The sequence below is a fragment of the Nyctereutes procyonoides genome, unplaced genomic scaffold, assembly GCF_905146905.1.
Source record: "Nyctereutes procyonoides isolate TBG_1078 unplaced genomic scaffold, NYPRO_anot_genome, whole genome shotgun sequence".
In the NCBI taxonomy this organism is placed as follows: domain Eukaryota; kingdom Metazoa; phylum Chordata; class Mammalia; order Carnivora; family Canidae; genus Nyctereutes; species Nyctereutes procyonoides.
This window is the reverse complement of record NW_026575131.1, coordinates 54,468,442-54,486,331: the sequence shown is the minus strand read 5'-3', so window position 1 is coordinate 54,486,331 and position 17,890 is coordinate 54,468,442. Positions and strand designations below refer to the sequence as shown.

Sequence of the window (17,890 nt, the reverse complement as noted above, 5' to 3'; positions counted from 1 at the left end):
AATTTGGATCCCAACTCTGCCACCTACTGCCAAGCCCTGTGACCTTGGGCAGATGACTGGCACTGAGGCACTCATTTCCTCATCCTCGTAAGAAGGGGAATGTACGGGGTGGTTGGTGGTTGGGAGGACTCGCTCACATGGGCTTACAGCCTCTACCCAAGATGCACCAGGTGCTGCTGGCATGGGTACTGCTCTCTGCTCTGGAATCACTGCGACAAACACGAATGCGAACCATAAATTTTTATTAATGGAAAATGGAATGCCTCGTTAACAGAAATCTTGTCTTAAAAATGGCAAAGAACACGTTTATTTAAAAAAAAAAAGTGAATTCACATTGTATTGAGCTACAACATGGTGGCAGGATTTGCTTTTGTTTCTTAAAAGGTTCCACAAGTTCAAGGTAACTCTGGCTGAGATTCAACAGTGCATCTTCCTACCTGGACACTCGGAGTGAGTGGGGTTTAGTAGCGGCGGGTGAAGTGGGGGTACGGGTGTGGGTGTGGGTGTGGGTGCGGGACTCTGCTGCCCCGGTCCTGGCCGGCCAGTCCTCCACCTTCCAGTCCGCCACCGGGCACCATGTGACCCTGGGAATGCCCGCCTTGTGCAAAGCCGCCTCGCCTAGGAACAAAGGCACATGTTTTGTCCCCTTGAAGTGCTTTAAGTTTTCCTCCTTATGTGGTGCAGCATGTGGCTCTGCAGCCTTTAGAGCCCGTTTGGCTTTTTCCAGGTGAGAAAAATCATAATCACAGACTGCATTCCAGGTAATTGAGGAGTGCAACTTGCAGAAGCTGCCAAGAGCCACTTTGGGGGCTCATTTTCAAAACATTCAACCCAGCAAGTTGATCAAACATGCAAAAAGGGGGAGAGGAAATGAGGGGCAGGAGCAAATTAATTTTATCCAAAGACAAAACTTCTTACCCCGACATCCCGCCCCGATTTGCCAGGTGTCCTGGCCCCGAGGGCCCAGACAGGCCCCTCTCACCACCTAGAAGAGAAGAAAAAGGTTGCACACACTCCCTTTTTGCAAGTTCCTGGAAACCTCTGTGACTGTGGAGGGAGCGGCCCCTGGAGTCTCTTGGAAATGTGCGGCCTTCCTTTAACTTGTGGGTGCGAGTTGGCCCGTACCTTGCCACCGCGTGTGCTCCCGGCCCGCCGTGCCTGTGTCCACTGAGCCTGGCCATGCGCGCTCCTGATGCTCCTCTAGCCTCTGACTATGCTCTGTCCAGTCACGTCCACCCCTTCGTCAAAACAAAAAGCAGACACGTAAGTGTCCTGGTGTGTCTCTACAGTGAGGCCGTGGCACGGCTGATTCTGCCCCAGGTCGAGGGCTTCTGGGAGAAGAGGGAGAGAATGAAGACAGATATGCCCCCAAGACACACAGGAGGCCAGCAAGCACAGGAGCAGCTCAGCACAGCCACATGTGTCAGGTGGGGAGACCCCTCTCAAGATGCACGCGGCTGACCCATGGCAGACTGACAAGACGGTTTAGCGATGTCTATGTGAACAGGCATCCTCACACGTGGCCGGTGAGAATGCAAAACAATACAGCACAGCGACCAGGGGACCCGGCAAGTCCACCCTCACTTACCCACACAAGGGAATGGGAAACGTGTTCACGGGAAAACCTGCGCACGAACATTCTTAGCACAACTCTGTGACAGCCCCAAAGTGGAAACAACCCCTGTTGTCCATCAGCTGATGAATGGAGAAACAAGACGTGGCCTCTCCACATGTGCACATTACTGAGCTATAAGAAGGAATGCAGCTCTGACACGTGAGCACGTGGATGTATCTTGCAAACACGATGCTGAGTAGCTGGACACAAGAGGCCACATAATGTGATTTCATTTGTGTGCAATGCCCAGAACAGGCAGAGAGTGGATCAGCGGTGCCAGGGGTCGGGAGAGGCAGACAGGGGAGCAACTGCTAAAAGGGGCTTCTTTTGGGGTGATAACAATGTCCTACAATGGATGACAGTGATGAATATATAGCTCTGAACACACTACAAGCCATCGAATGGTACACTTCAAATGGGTGAACTCTACGGCACGTGAATATGGCTTGAAAAAGTTGTTTAAAAGTAAAAGTTACAGAGAGAAACTCCAGGTACACAAATCCAAACCGGGTTTCAACACATGGGCACCAGTAGCCACCAGCGGGGACCAGGAAAGCTGTCCAGGCTGAGTCTGGAACAGCCAGCACACCGGCTGCCAGGCTGACCAGTGCTCCGAGGCCTGGGACCAGAGGCCCATCAGAGCCCTCCAACACATGTCCTCCAGGACAAATGCACGACTGCCTGGCCCTGGGCGACAGCCGCCCAGCCGGACGGTGACAGGGCTCAGGGCTATCTTTTATCCTCAGATGTGTTCTCCTGGTTACATTTCCCACAGGTATTTAAGGCAAAATGGACTAAATGGTATGCAAGAACCGAGTGCAAAGTAGGCCCCTCTGGAAAGGCGGCTTTACATTCCTGTCTCTGAGTGGTGCTTCTTCGCTCCACATCTGAAAACCCATTTAGGAGGCAGAACCTTCTGATGTGCACCACACCCACCTTAAATATGCCTAAAGGTGACTGGGGGAAAGGGGAGGGTGCATAAAGCTTCTCTAGGTCCCCAAGGCAAGTGTAAGAAAGGCTCCAGGGCAGTCTCCTTCAGCAGGCAGGGGCTGTTTCATGCAAATGAGCAAGGTGAACACAGCCAGGCCCGTTGCTAACCTGGGTGGAGGAGGCGGCCCCCGGCCCTCACTCATCCTCTTGTCAGAGGCGTAGCCCCCCCAGCCGTCCCGGGAGTCCCGGCTGTGGCGCTCTGGCAGTCCTCCATGGCCATGGCGGTCGTCTGAGTAGTGCTGGAAGGCACAAGAAACAGGGCGACTCTAGCCACGTCACTCTGGGACAGGCAGTGAACCTGCTGTAGCCGGCCAGAGTGTGGCTCCAAGAGGACCTGCCCAGGCCCGTTCTGGCCCTCACCTCGCCAGGTGCGCTCTTCCAATCCTGACAACGCCATAGGAACCCTAGCAGCGACCCTTGCTTCCTGATCCCCTCCTTGTTTTAAGTACTCTTGAGCACCCCTAAAGCTCCATCTCTGGCACCACCACCAAGTGCCAGTGGAGGCCTCTCTGGCCTGTGAGCATGAAGAGCCCCTCACTTTATTGCGCTTGACAGCTCTGAAGGGTCCTCTGAGAGGAGTCACTGAGCGTCTTCACAGGAAGAATAGGACACCTCCTCCTTGCTGAGGATAGGAGGGTCCCTCCCACACCCCCTGCGGTGGTCAGCGCCTGCCGATCCCCTTAAGCATCATTCTCTGGAGGCAGCACAGGCCTCTTTATGGGACACTGGAGGCAGTACTGCAGGTGGGAGTCATTCTGTGCCCCTGGCCAACCAATCCAGTGCTCAAGGACCCGGCACATCTTCTTACCAAGACAGAATTCTATCACATTCCCTCAAGAAATACACCACTGGGGACGCCTGGGTGGCTCAGCAGTTGAACATCTGCCTTTGGCTCAGGGCATGATCCCGGAGTTCTGGGATCGAGTCCCATATCGCACTCCCTGCAGGAAGCCTGCTTCTCCCTCTGCCTCTGTCTCTGCCTCTCTCTGTGTGTGTTTCATGAACAAATAAATAAAATCTTAAAAAAAAAAAAAAAAAAGAAATACACCACTGTTTTTTAAAAGGCCAGGATTCTGATGCCCACTCCCTACCTTTCTCCTGGAGACTCCCCTTTGCTCTAAGCATCCCTCACAGGGTGCCTGCAGAGTACCAGAGACATAAGGACCCCCCCCCCCATATGGGCAAAACATCTAATAGGCTAAGCCCCCAAGTGGGGTATCATGGGGCATATTCACATACCAAGGTACCAAGACTCAAAGACAATCTAAGGAAGCGGGCAACGCTGAGATCCTTGCAGTTTCTACTGAATGCAATTAAACAAAAACACTCTACATATTTGAAAGACACAAAGACTCACTAATCAGAAAACAATGATGTATACTTCCACTCACTGAGCAGAATGGACACTTCCAAAAACCTCCACCCACCCCAACAGAAGTAGGTGTGCCCCACACTTGGGCTCTGGGTTTTACTTACTTGCCCATCTCGCTCTCCCATCACTGACCTTGAACCTTCCCTCCTGCAAAAGGGAAATATCTCATTCCAATGGCAGCTGACGGCACTAGACAACATTACAACAGGCCACACACAAGAGTTCCACAATTGGGGTACTTATGCGATTTCACCCAGTAAGAACTGTAATTTACTGGCCTGTGGAAAAAAGCTGGCTTGCATCTAAAGCCTTCTCTCTGAGGGTTGGAGTGAAGCTGGATCCTAAGAAGGTGGGAATAAAGATTTTACTGAACTAAAATCCCTTGGAGTGATCTCAGAGGTAGAGAGAGACCCGGACCAGGAAGCCAATGCCTAATTGATCTATGGCCTGGTGACAAAATCCAGGGTCTGCCAGGGAAGCCTTAGAGGGTTCCTAACCTCTGGTTTAACCCAACACATGACTCACACCAAATCAAACCACCTCTAGCCACCATTCATTAAATGAGTGGCTGCTTAGCCCATCTCTCCCTTCCTTACAGAAGAGCTAATGAACAGTGAAATGGCTCAGGAATATGCAACCCAGGGGAGCATGATGAGAAACCCAGATGGCAAATTCTTAAACTAGAAAATTGAGGGCTGCCTTTCTAATAAACTATGGATACATATTCCTCTTTTAAAAAGACATTGGCAAGAAAAAAATGAAAAATAAAAAATTGGGACACCTGGGTGGCTTAGCAGTTGAGCATCTGCCTTCAGCCCGGGGCGTGATCCTGGAGTCCTGGGATCGAGTCCCACACTGGGCTTCCTGCATGGAGCCTGCTTCTCTCTGCTTGTGTCTCTGCCTCTCTCTCTCTCTCTCTGTCTCTCATGAATAAATAAAATCTTAAAATAAATAAATAAATAAATATATATATATATATATATATATATTTTTTTTTTTTTTCCCAAAAGGGCCTGGCTAAAAAAAAAAATCCTCAGACCTTCAAAACACCAAGCCAGTGAGCCTAGTAGGAACTTTCCCGAGTGCTACAGTCTATTCTCCCTGGTGTGCTGGTACAGAAACTTATGTTGGTCAGTGAACCCCCTGGACATGGACTCTGGCCCACTCTGCCTGCAGAGGATCACACCCCTTTTCTAAATGGCCTCCTCTCCGTATAAACAAGGAGGCTGGGCGTGCCCTTCTCGAAACCCTCTGCTTCCCAAGGGGCTTGTGCCGGTGGAGGGATGAGGTGGAAGAAGCATGGCTGGAAGAGAGCCCCGGGGAGCTGTAAGGCCCAGAGTGTGGGCCCTAGAGAGCTGAGCAGGGGGCTGCTGAGACTCAGGAATCACCCCCAAGCCCCCACTCATCTGTGAAGAGGGAAGTGCGTTGAACGGAGTTGAGGGCCCTCCCGCCCCACAAGATGAGGATGTCCCGAGTCCAACATCCTGGTCAATCAAGGCCGTGAGCTTCTAAATCCCACATGCAGTGGGTCAGCCAGACACTGGGAGCCTCATCACAAGTAGATCAGACGTCAGAGAACAGATGGGAGATCTATCCCTGCATCAGGCTGAGGTGGCTTCATCCACGGCTGCAGGACACGATGGGTGCTGACCTGTCAGCCACATGATCCTGGTACTGGCCTCGGTCTCGATGGTCAAAGTCATGGAAGCGGTGATCAGGCCGAGGGAAGTCTGGGCGGTATCTGTCCTCCATCGCCACACGTTTGCCTTCTGGCCAATAAGCATCATCTCGCCTATTTTTTATTTTCAAAAGGACGTGAATTTCATTTACGACAGAAAATGAGAAAAAAAGGAAAGGAAGTAGAAGTGGAAGTGGGGAGGGGAGCTCTCTCCAGACCCAGTATCATTTAAAATGTCCTGCAGGGCTAATCTCTAAACATTCAATCATTACTTCTTTGATTTGATAAATTAAAATCCCCCAAACTGCCAAGAGGCACGCCGGTATTCTCATCTGACAGTCCTGAAAGGAGGGCTGCTGGGAGCTAATTGTATCACAAGGCTGTTAATACCTTGATCCCCGCATGAGCCCAGATTCAAGTGAAATGAAATATTTGATTCCTCTGGAATGCCATTCCAAGCTGCCACATTTCCACCTTCCTGTCTTCTACGGTAACCTGAACCTCCCTCTGAGTTTTTTGCAAAAGCAAAGGGAATTAGATTGGGTGATAGTGAATTACATACAGCTCAGGATGGCATCCAATTATCTTCTTCCTGATTTTTTACCAGAACACTGGGCTCATGGGTGGTGGGGTGATGGGTGACCATCAATTAAACAGCTCAGAGGGGCTGGAGACCAATAAACCTACTTTGTGGACAGGAAGGCAATTTCCTTTTCTACAGTGCAATTCTGTGCTTCTCCCCCTACCAGGCGGACTGGCGGCTGTGGTGCCCACGGGCCTAACTACAGGCTTGGCAGGCAGGCCCCATGACAGGTACCTGGCAGGCGGTCATGCTCCACCAGGAACCACAGTGTGAATAATGGGGCAGCCTAAGCAAGAGCGCCACAAACTGCTCAGCGAGTGGCAACTAACAAGATTCTCTGCAGCATGACTCAGGGACAAGGCTGTGGAGCCCCCAGATGGAGAAACTGCATAAACTTCAGGTGGTGGCAACTGTTGAGTCCCATACAGGAGGCATTAGATTCAGCCTGTCAACGTCCCCAGCTCCCCAGGGAAGGACGGGGCTGAGCAATTAGGCAACTGAAGCGGCACGACTTCCGCGACCTTGGGCCGGTCCTTACCGCCCATCGTCATATGGCCTCCGCAGCACCGGCCGCCGCTCCTGCTCATAGCGCAGCTGCTCCTGCTGGCGCCGCAGCTCCTCGCGCTCACGGTGGATGCGCTCCTGCTCCTTGCGGCGCTCCCGCTCCACACGCATGCGCTCGCGCTCCAGCCGCTCCCGCTCCATGCGCTCCCGCTCTAGGCGCTGCCGCTGGCACTCAAGCTGCAGGCGTTCCCGCTGCAGGCGCGCCTTCTCCTTCCGCTCGTGGAAGGCCTCCAGGCGCTGTTCCCGCTCCCGCTGCTCGCGCTCCCTGTGGGAACACGGGGGAAGGCCTCCCTGACTTCTCCATGCTGGCACCAGGCACCTGGGCATTGTCCTCCCAATGGGTCGGGGCTGGGGCCGCTGCACTCGCCTTGTCCCTGAACCCCCACCTCCAGACTCTGCAGGGGTAAGCAGGGAGATGGGGGGGCATGGGCCAGGAGACACAGCCTGGGGTCTGGGGGGCCAGAACTTGGCTCAGAGGCACCAAAGTGAAGCCACACGTTAATGGGGAGAGAAGTTAGAGAAGCCAAGGGTAACTGCTACTACTAACACAGAGAAAACCCCGGAGGAATGCTGGCATAATGTAGTGTGATGGGCCTTCTTTCCCCACACCGTCCTTCCAAAGAAGCCTATATTTTCTAATCACAGTACCGTTTCCAGCTGACCTGGGAAGTTGTGGGCACAGAAGGCTAGGCCTGAGCCAAGGGTGCTGGAGCTCACATCACCAGCCATCACACACTAGGAGCTGAGCAGGGCTGGGGACGCCCCCTCCGCATCTGCCACTCCCTGCACCTGCCCTCAGTGACCAGAGAGCCTCCAAAGCCAGCATAAGCCAGTGGGAAACAAAAGACAGCGAATGGTGCTTTTGCTTTTTGAAAGTTACATAAGTAGGCATGCTGGAATCCCACTACATGAGAAAGCAAACATAGCATAACTGGAAAAGTTTCTATAAGACCCACTTTTGCTCAACCAAGTTCTCCAAACACTATGATGTAAAGCTTTCGTTTTGCAGTGGTAGATAAACGAAAATGACAAGGGCACTCTAAACAGGAAATGGCAGGTGAAACTAGGAATGACAGGCTTACTTCCATAAACTGTCTCCTTAACAAAAGGTAGGCGTGGCAAAGGATGTGGCGTGTGACGAAGGCCACCTGAAATCGCCACTAAGTGTAAGACATTTTAGGAGTGAAGATGCCACTCGCGTGAATAACATCTCTAATAAAAGTGCCACATCCCTTGGCTGCATTCTTGATCTTATTTATGGGAGGTTTCAGCAGGGAAGACAAAGGCCTCAATACTGGGGACCCTTCCATCAGAGCCAAATGTGGGTAAGCTTGCTACAAGGGCCAGTGGCAGAAACCACGTCATGACCAGGGCGCCTGGGGGGCCTCAATGGATTGAGCGTCAGATTCTTGGTATCAACTTAGGTCTCTAAAGAATCCAGCTCTGATGAATATCATGCCAAGGCTGGCCATGATCCCTCAGGATCCTTGCCTTTTGCCTTGGGAAACAGGCAGTCAGCAAGCCTGGGCTGGGCAGGACACTTGCTTGGGGAGAAAGGCCGCGCCGCCACAGGAGACCACCCACCTGCCAGCCTGCCGGGCCCCACTCACCGCCGCCTCTCCGTCTCTCGGATCTCCCGTTCCCGCTGCCTCTGGCGCTCACGCTCTCTCTGCTCTTTGATTTTATCAAATGACAAGATGTCTCTCTTCTCTTTGCTTTCTGATTTGCGATCTTGACTCTTGGAGCTCTGTTTACCAAAATTGGTTTATTAACATCAGAAAAACACAACCATTGCATGGTGAAAGTCAGATAGGCGTATCTGGGGTAGACTAAAATTCTTCCATCCCACACGGTTTCCACAAAGGCCCAGTGGACAGGTCAGCTCCACCACAGCCCAGAGACGCTGCTCACTCTAGAGAGCTGCTTTCACACATTGCAAATAAAGGGAGTCCTGGAAGAGGAAGGAGGGATGACCCCCCAAGGCCTACAAACAGGTATACTAGTGCAAAAGATAGCTGTGTCATCTAGAACAAGGCCTCACAGAGCCATGGGGCTCGTGCACAAGGGATGATGGACTGCACTTCTCACTTCTCGCCTGCTGACTTAAGCCTCAGGCAGGTGGCCTTCAAATCCAAGAGGCCAAAACTTTGCTGTAAAAGAGCATCCTAACCAGCTACAAAGTATAAACACGCAACCACTGAGCCACTCTGTTTCCAGGATAAGGCACGAAATATTAATCGCTCATTTCTAAGGCTCTCAGGGGCTAGGACACCTAAGCTGGCCATCATCAGTCTCCCAAGAACTTCTACAGCTTGGGACACAGGGGCTCCTGAAGACCCACCACATCAGAGTCTCCAGGGCAGGGGCCTGGGTGACATTTTAAAAATGTCCTCAGGTTATTTTCTTAATCACCTCGTAGGTGGTGGGGGTGGAAGATCAACTCAATAGAAAAACAAGCAATAGTTACAAACAGATTGTTTTGCAAAATAAAGAGGGGAGCACAGAGAGAACAATCTCATCACAGAGAAAGGTTCAGAAGCCCAAACACCATGACAACACTCTATGCCTATGAGATAGATAGTTTTGAGTTTGTTCACACACACTGCTAGCTGGAAGGCGGAAGGACTGCCACCCTACCTGCCCAGGCAAGGGTGCAGCATGGTAGAGGCCAGTGAGGCCCTGGGCACTGGACACACCCAGCAACTATAATATCCTGTGCCCTTTCTGAAGGGCACTCTGAGAACATCTGTCAGAATAATGCATGTGCTCCTTGGCACCTGGAAACCCGGAGTCTGCCACAGCGTGTGCAAATGCTGCTCCACCCTCAATAGGGTATGGGACAGGAGGGAGTGTCCCTGAGCAAGGGACTGGGTAAGAGGACTATAGTGCAGGCATAAATACAGCTTTCATGACAGAAAGAGCGTACACACGCCACCTGGATGGCTCTCAAGGGCACCATGCAGAGGTCCTGTGCTATGTTCCCACTGTGACAACATTCCACAGATGGAAAGCAGATGACCAGTTTCCCGGGGCTGGGCCGGTGCGGTGGATCTGACAATGATGGGGTAACAAGCAGATCTCTGAAGTGACAGGCTGGCCCTGGATCCTGATGGTGGCGGTGCTTACGAGACTTCACCAGTAACAGAAAGTCCTAGCACTCCATGTACACACACCCTACAGACCAATGGGACTGTTGTGGCTTTGAAACTGGACTGCAGTTAGTAACATGTAACCACTGGGGGAAGTGGGGTGAAGGGTGCATAGATCTCCATACTGTTTTGGCAACTTCCTGCGAATCTGCAAGTGTTTGGAAATAAGGCGTACACACCGTGTTTGTGTGTGCAATGCCTTTGGAAAGGAAGTGTGGAGTCCACGTGAAAACAAAGAGGCTGCTGCTCCACTTCTGCTGTCATCCTCCTATACGACCTCAAGGTTCTAGTCAGGCAAATGTTACTACTATTTATTTTTTTAACATCAGAATTATTTAGGTGGTAAGATTATGGATTGTGTTTTTGTTTTTCTTTAGGTTTCTCTATTTTATAATTTTTTTTTTAACAGTTTCCACTTAGCTCATAAGAAAAATACCATTATGAATGACCTTGTATAAGAAAATGCAAATGTTTATTTGAAAACTAGGTCCTCCACAACAGTGTTCTTGGATGAATGCTAGTAGTTCTACGTACACTCTAAGAGAATAGCTCTCCTCAGGTACATTTTAGCTAGAACCTTCAGCTGGTAAGCAGAGGGTTGTGTTTTCCAGAGTAGAAAAAAACAAAATGAGAAGACACTACTTTGTCCAGCTGTGTAACACTTAAGAAACAGAAGTCTGTTCTCTGACAACGTGAAAGTCAATATTGCAGCAGACCCTGCTTTTCTCTCCGGTTAATGTAACAGAAGATGAACAAATCAACTAGCACTAGGTTAACCAAAGAGCAGAACCTGCCTTCTGACTTGGGATAGCCTGGGTCCTGCCCATCCTACCCAATAGTGGGCTTTCTGTGAACCAGGTTCCTTCTACAAGATGGTATAACCTGACAAAGAATCAGGAAAGGGTCAACAACACATCATGGAAAGTAAAAATATTAAGTGCCGTCTTGAAATAAGTTGTAGCACCCAACTTTGTGTGTGTATATACAATCTGACAGTTAATCACATGCCTTCTAAGTACTTCAAACAACTCCTATTGAACTTTTAAAGGCAAAACGTTCTTTTCATAATACAAACCAAAGTGGTCATTAACCCGCCCTCGAATCAGCGGGACTCGAGGCAGCAGGAGCAACACTTACTCTCTCTTTTGACCTGCTTGTGGTTTTCACGCTAATGACAGGCTCTCCTTTCGATTTATCCATTACGACCGTCCGTTCCATTCCTCTGCTTCCTTCAGGAAAAAAACAGCCATCTGTGAACACCTGTGGGTACCCCCGCTTCCCAACAGCAGGCTCTCAATGCTCCCTCGAGTGACACGCGCTAAGCCTTGGAGCCCCACACCTCCTCTCTCTCTCCTCGTTGTGGCCTGAAGAGAGCACTACCCAACATGAAGCAGCTGGAGTACCTTGACAGGTCTTTGCTCACCTGGAATAAAGTGGCTGTGATTTCCTCGCATTTCACAATGTAAATCTAAGTCAAGGTGCGTTCTGCAACATAAAGACATCCCACCCACAAGCCGCCTTTACCCGCAGGCTAAATCCTAGGGGCTCCGGGATAACCAATTTCCATTTTTTGATCCTCCTCCACATTCTGGAAAGCTCTGCAGAATTCAGGCCCTTGTATTCTGAATTGGATGGCTGGGTTTCCCTTCCTTCATCTACGGCAATAAAGGCTTCCAAGTGGATTCTTCCCCTCAACGACACAATAACCAGACTCTAACCACCGTGAGGATTACTGATTTGGGGAGATTTGCAATACTCGAGGAACATTTTAAAAACACGTTCCTCATGAGACCGCCGGTAAATTATCCCAAACACTTAAGATCTAATTTGTAATGCGCTGTACAAAATTCCAATGCTCCAGATGGCTGAGTTTTGTTTGTTTTAAAGGGTGGGGGGAACATGGGCAAGGAGAACTGGTTTTGTTTTTTTCCACAAAACATTCTGTGGAGCCTCATGCAAATCCGAAGGTGTGGAACAACCTGCAGAACGGCATCAAACCCGTGACAAGAACCAGGACACCTTTCCCTCGCACATCTGGACGCTGTTCTGCCAAAGTTATGCAGGAAGAGAAAGAAGCCCAGTCCCTGAGCCGCCAGTGACCATCAATTACAGACAGAGTGGAACCCTCAGGCGTGTGATGTCACCAGAAACTCCAAGCCACTTCGGCCCACAGCCCTGCTGCTTTAACAGCTCAGCCCAGCCCAGAGCACACCTCCCCTGCCCCACCCCCGCCCTCTACCCTCCCTGGGAGCACCTGGTAGGCTCGGCTCACCGGATTTGGTGACTCTGGACCGATTTGTAGGTCCTGGTTTCGGCTCATCCTCATCTTTTTCTTCCTTCTTAATGTCTTCAGGCTTTTTTTCCTCCTTTTTCTCCATCTTCTCTTCCTTCTTAATCACGGTTCTATTTAGAAACACGGTCATCAAACTTGAGTTCCTGGGACTCTGGCGGCAGTTCACACTCACTCAGACTTCCACACAAAGCCAACCAGCTGGGCAGCAGGCGGTTGGGGAGACTTATGGGGAAACCGTGGTGATAATGACACCCTCATGAGACCCAGGCCTCACTCCCCCGGAGTCCTCTGCTACACCTGCAAATACGCAGCACAAAGCTGTGGGCTCAGGGATATTGTTCCAAACTGTTGGATGCACTGCTCTGCGAGACCGGCTCACGGCCATACGTGAGACACACTCTCTATGATCTAAGGGTTCTTGGGAAAAACAGATTTTCTGTGCTACATTCTGTGTGGAATTTTTAAGTTTATGTAGAAGAAAACATTTTTTTCAAAGTAAGTACAGTATAAACATAGGACGGAGACACAGCATGAATCGGATGTGAGGTACCTGCTACACGAAGCAGTGGGCCATCCGCCCTCAACACCGCACCTGGTAATTTCTGCATACCCTGGGGGAACCAAAACCATGCTCCATTCCAGCTCACATGGAAGCTGTTAGTAACATTTCAACCGAAGACAACTTTATTCTAAGCAGGGAACTAAATCACTGCCACTCACACAGGTCTCCCATATTCCCTAATGTTGTTTGTCTCAGGTAATTAAATGGCACTTATTAAATGCCCACCGCAGGCCAGCGTCCAGGATGGGAAAGCCAGGCCCCTCTGGGTTCCCTAACCAGCGCTCCCTGCCCTCTCTTCCCTATAATGCAGGCAGAGCTCAGGTTGTTCAAGGAAACCTCTCCTAGCTCACTCTTCCCCTCTCAACTTCCACAGTACAAAGGTGTCATCTTTCTTTCTTTTGGGGGGTAGGGGTTGGATGGGGGGGGGGAAAGGGAGAGGGAGAATCTTATTAAGCAGACTCCATGCCCAAGGCAGAGCCTGGCCTGGGGCTCAATCTCACAAACCCAGAGATCATGATCTGAGCCAAATTAAGAGTCAAATGCTGGGCAGCCCAGGTGGCTCAGTGGTTTGGCGCCACCTTCAGCCCAGGGCGTGATTCTGGAGACCCAGGATCGAGTCCCATGTCGGGCTCCCTGCATGGAGCCTGCTTCTCCCTCTGCCTGTGTCTCTAATAAGTAAATAAAATATTAAAAAAAAAAAAGAGAGTCAAATGCTTAACCAACTGAGCCACCCAGGCACCCCAGAGCTGTCATCTTTAAAATAATATTCAGGGGATCCCTGGGTGGCTCAGCGGTTTGGCGCCTGCCTTTGGCCCAGGGTGCGATCCTGGAGTCCCAGGATTGAGTCCCGCGTTAGGCTCCCTGCATGGAGCCTGCTTCTCCCTCTGCCTGTTGTCTCTGCCTCTCTATCATGAATAAATAAATAAATAAATAAATCTAATTCTAAAAAAAAAAAAATAATAATATTCACTTTGAGGTGCCTGGGTGGCTCAGTTGGTTAAGTGTTTGTCTTTGGCTCAAGTCACGATCTCAGGGTCCTGGAATCGAGCCCCATGTTGGGCTCTGCACTCAGCGCAGTCTGCTTCTTCTTCTCCCTCATGCTCATGTTCTCTTGCTCTCTCTCAAATGGATAAATTAAACCTTTAAATTTTTAAAAAATATTCACTTGGAGAAAAACCTTTTTTTTTGGGTCTATACCCAATGTGGGGCCCAACCCACAACCCTGAGGTCAAGAGTTAAATGTTCCACTGACAGAACCAGTCAAGTGCCCTGAGAAAAACTTTAAAATTTTTTAAAAAAAGACTTGAGAGAGAGAGAGAGAGAGAGAGAGAGAGAGAATGAGAATGGGCAGAAGAAAAGCATCCCTAACAGACTCTGCTGAGCGCAGAGCCCAACGCAGGGCTTGATTTCACAACCCTAAGATCATGACCTGAGCTGAAACCAAGAGTTGCCACCAGGCACCCTTAAAATTTTTTTAAATATAAACACGCACCATAATGAATGATGATGTGTACCAAAATCAAGAATTGTTATTTTTAGCATATTGGTTTTGCTTAAAAGAAAAAAAAAAACAAGAACACAAAAACAAAATACAAAACCCCAAACATTGTGTATATACCAACTTATTCAAACAAAAAATTTCCCTGTGACAACAACCAAAGGGCCTTTACTGTTAATCACTGGGTTCCACTGCCTGTGCCGATGCTTTGTGAGGCTTCTGTTGCTTTATAGACTGGGACGGCACTGGACACGCTGCCCTCCAACACTTCTTACCTCCAGATTGTTGCAGGTAATACACACAGATCTGGTTCCCCTCAGCAGCTACAGCAGTTCATGCCCCTTCTAACAGGGACAGAGATCACTTCTAGTGACTACATGGCTGCAAATAAAGCCACAATTAATCACATCTGATGTGCCTCTCCCAGCTGCTCTGGGGTGGCACCTTCTCTCCCCAAGGAGACCCCCCCCCACTTGTTTTGTACTCATGGCACCTCCTAGACAAAGGAACTTCTCAACACTAAGTTACAAAGGAATTTCTAAAATACAAACATAGGAGTAGGAATAAAGGCTGGAGCCTTTCCAAATGGCAATATACATAAACATTCCAAAGGCATTCCAAATGGCAACTCCATAAAAATCACCACCAATACAACCCTAGGAAGACTAGCTGCTTCTTTGGAAAGATGTTTCTATTTCACTTAGGGGGGACTACTGAACCTAGATATTCTTAAAATTAAAGAAAAGTTAAACAAGGGTGTTTACTGGAAAGAAAAAAATACGGTTCAAACATTTTGAATTGCTCAACCTCCTAGCCAAACCATTTGAAAGCAGTTTGGTTTTAAACATCCCTAATTTGGGGGTGGCTCAGTGGTTGAGCATCTGCCTTAGGCTCATGTCATGATTCCGGGGTCCTGGGATCAAGTCCCACGTTGGGTTCCGCACAGGGAGCCTGCTTCTCCCTCTGCCTATGTCTCTGGCCCTCTATGTCTCATGAACAAAAAAAAAATCCTAAAAAAATAAAATAAATATCCCAAGGTCATCGCCTGGTTATGTGTCCCACTGCTGGGACAGCCAGCTTGGACTGAATCCTGGCCTTGCCACTTCCTAGCTGGGCTGAGTGCTCTTTAGCTGGACACTTCCCTTTTTGGAGTCTGTTCCCTCTGCAACCTAGGACTCTTCCAGGGACCAAAGGAACCACCTGATGACAAATACAGGTGTGTTTTTTGTTTATTTTTAAGCACTGGTGATAGAACACTTCTCTGGAGAAGCTGCTGATAAAACTAGAGGTCTTGCTTGTAAATATGCAAAGGCTAATCTGACATCCATTGCTCACTGGCCTATGGGTTCCAGTTCGAAATGAAGACCAGCAATTAAACCTTCCAAAATGGAGTTAATTTAGGAATATCAATGAAGTCCACACATCCACTCAACTACAAATTTTAACGTAAACAACAATGGCAAAATGGAATCACTATGACAGATTCTCAGCAAAGGGTTCAATCTTTGCACTACATCATTTTCTACTGATTTAGTTGGCTCTAGTTGGATCATTTTCTCCAACTAGAGTGAGTGTGCCCCTAAAAGTGCAAGTAAATTGTTCTGACAAGATACACTTACTGTACTCAGCACTGAGAGTGCTCAGCACCACCATGAGGAACATCACCAAAATCTACCTTCTCCAGAACACACTCAACTTGTTCTATGCCAAGATACCCCCAATGTGCCACAGTGAATTCACAGGTACCCGGGATACTTTATGTTTCTTTTTTTTTATTTATTTATGATAGTCACAGAGAGAGAGAGAGAGGCAGAGACACAGGCGGAGGGAGAAGCAGGCTCCATGCACCGGGAGCCCGATGTGGGATTTGATCCCGGGTCTCCAGGATCGCGCCCTGGGCCAAAGGCAGGCGCCAAACCGCTGCGCCACCCAGGGATCCCGATACTTTATGTTTCTGAGTGAAATTCAATACTCGACAACTGTCAGATGCTGCACAAACTACTTGCTTGAGCTCATTCTTTTTGATATTAGATCATGTTAAGTTCCTGTGAACGTTTCTATAGTTTTAAAAAGTCATGATAGGAGAATAAATAAAATAAAATAAATAAAATAAATAAAAAATAAAATAAAATAATAAAGTAAAATAAAGTAAAATAAAGTAAAATAAAATAAAATAAAATAGTTGTGATAGGGGATCCCTGGGTGGCTCAGTGGTTTGGCGCCTGCCTTTGGTCCAGGGTGCGATCCTGGAGTCCCGGAATCGAGTCCTGCATCAGGCTCCTGGCATGGAGCCTGCTTCTCCCTCTGCTGTGTCTCTGCACCGCCCCCCCGCCCCGTCTATCATAAATAAATAAATAAATCTTAAAAAAAAAAAAAGTTGTGATAGAAACCAAGCACTGCATACACACCAGTCTGGATGAGAAAACAATTCCACGGTTTGAGTGGTTGTGCAAGGACCCAGAACAGTGAGAGGAATGAAAATTATTACTCTTCCCTCTTGCGTGTGTCATTTTCTTTCACCAACCCACTAAGTCATTTGGGTGTAAACACTAAGGCTCCTGGGAGTACAGTCACTAGGTGCCCTTACTGAAACCTGAACATGGAAGTGGAAGCAAGATGCACAAACGTGATACTTAAGTGAGAGGCTGGTGAGGCTGCCTGTGGAGAGAGGAGGTCATGTGCTCCAACCTGAGTGACCCTGTGGCTGCCACCTGCACTCTTCCTGACCCTCCCCTCCCCTCTCCCCTGCCAAGGGAAAGCGTAAGAGAAAAGTTTTAAATAATCACTTTACTTTTCAATTTTGATCTCCACGGGATGATGTCTGTCAACACTAGATAATTTTTCCTTCTTCACTTCACACTCCTTTCTGTCAGACAACTTCTTTCCAGCAGGTTCATTTTTTGCCTAAAATACAACACAGATAGAAATAGCTCCTGGCCCAGATATTCTTGCACGTGAACTCGATGGGTTACAACAGGCAAGAATCACCTCACCTTCTCTACGGAGATCATTCTCCCATGAAGCTCAGTTCTGTGGAGGTGGCTGATGCACTTTGTGGCCTCATCAGATGTCGACATGGTAACAAATCCATAGCACCGAGCGCCGGGACTGCGGGCATTGGTCACCACTTTGGCCCCGACAACCTTTTTGAGAAAGGACACTCATTTTCCCATATCCATCACCATACAATTTGTCAAAAAGGACTAGCGGTTTACTAATTGTCACAACTCTTTTTTTTTTTTTAATTGTCACAATTCTTTTCTCTAGTTTTTACTTCTTCACAAATGGTTCTCCAGAATTAGTTATTAAAGTGGTTCTAACTCATCCTCACTATCAAAATGAAATTGATTTTGATACAAGATCAGCTGAACTGGGAAAGCTAGAGACATTTAAAACTTCACAAACCACAACTCATTCATTAATTAAAAGTCCTTCCCACTTAGATCATTTTCTCCAACTAGACTTCGACTTCAAGACAGGTTGGTGCTCCAAGCATGTATCCTTCCTGCTGCCTGAAAGAACCTTGCAAACTAAAGGAAACATGGTCAACCAGGGCTTTCAGACACCGTAAACCAGGCCAGATGGA

At 48.8% G+C, this 17,890-nt stretch overlaps 1 protein-coding gene across 5 annotated transcripts in view; it reads right to left on the bottom strand.

The window, feature by feature from the left end:
* Window positions 1-225: 225 nt before the first annotated feature.
* SAFB2 (scaffold attachment factor B2) overlaps window positions 226-17,890 on the bottom strand; it is a 33,316-nt gene continuing 15,651 nt past the window's right edge. For 2 of the 5 annotated variants that reach the window (XM_055343233.1, XM_055343234.1), the window contains exons 10-22: window positions 17,298-17,447; window positions 17,096-17,208; window positions 12,224-12,354; window positions 11,089-11,180; window positions 8,413-8,549; window positions 6,777-7,067; window positions 5,629-5,769; window positions 4,256-4,318; window positions 4,082-4,124; window positions 2,714-2,844; window positions 1,126-1,238; window positions 919-985; window positions 226-618 (exon numbers count right to left, since the gene is read on the bottom strand). In XM_055343233.1, the coding sequence (XP_055199208.1) occupies window positions 462-618; window positions 919-985; window positions 1,126-1,238; window positions 2,714-2,844; window positions 4,082-4,124; window positions 4,256-4,318; window positions 5,629-5,769; window positions 6,777-7,067; window positions 8,413-8,549; window positions 11,089-11,180; window positions 12,224-12,354; window positions 17,096-17,208; window positions 17,298-17,447 (1,629 nt within the window). In that variant the 3' untranslated portion in view covers window positions 226-461. Of the gene's footprint in view, window positions 619-918; window positions 986-1,125; window positions 1,239-2,713; window positions 2,845-4,081; window positions 4,125-4,255; window positions 4,319-5,628; window positions 5,770-6,776; window positions 7,068-8,412; window positions 8,550-11,088; window positions 11,181-12,223; window positions 12,355-17,095; window positions 17,209-17,297; window positions 17,448-17,890 lie in introns of those variants that run through there. The other 3 variants (XM_055343235.1, XM_055343236.1, XM_055343237.1) reach the window with 2 other exon arrangements.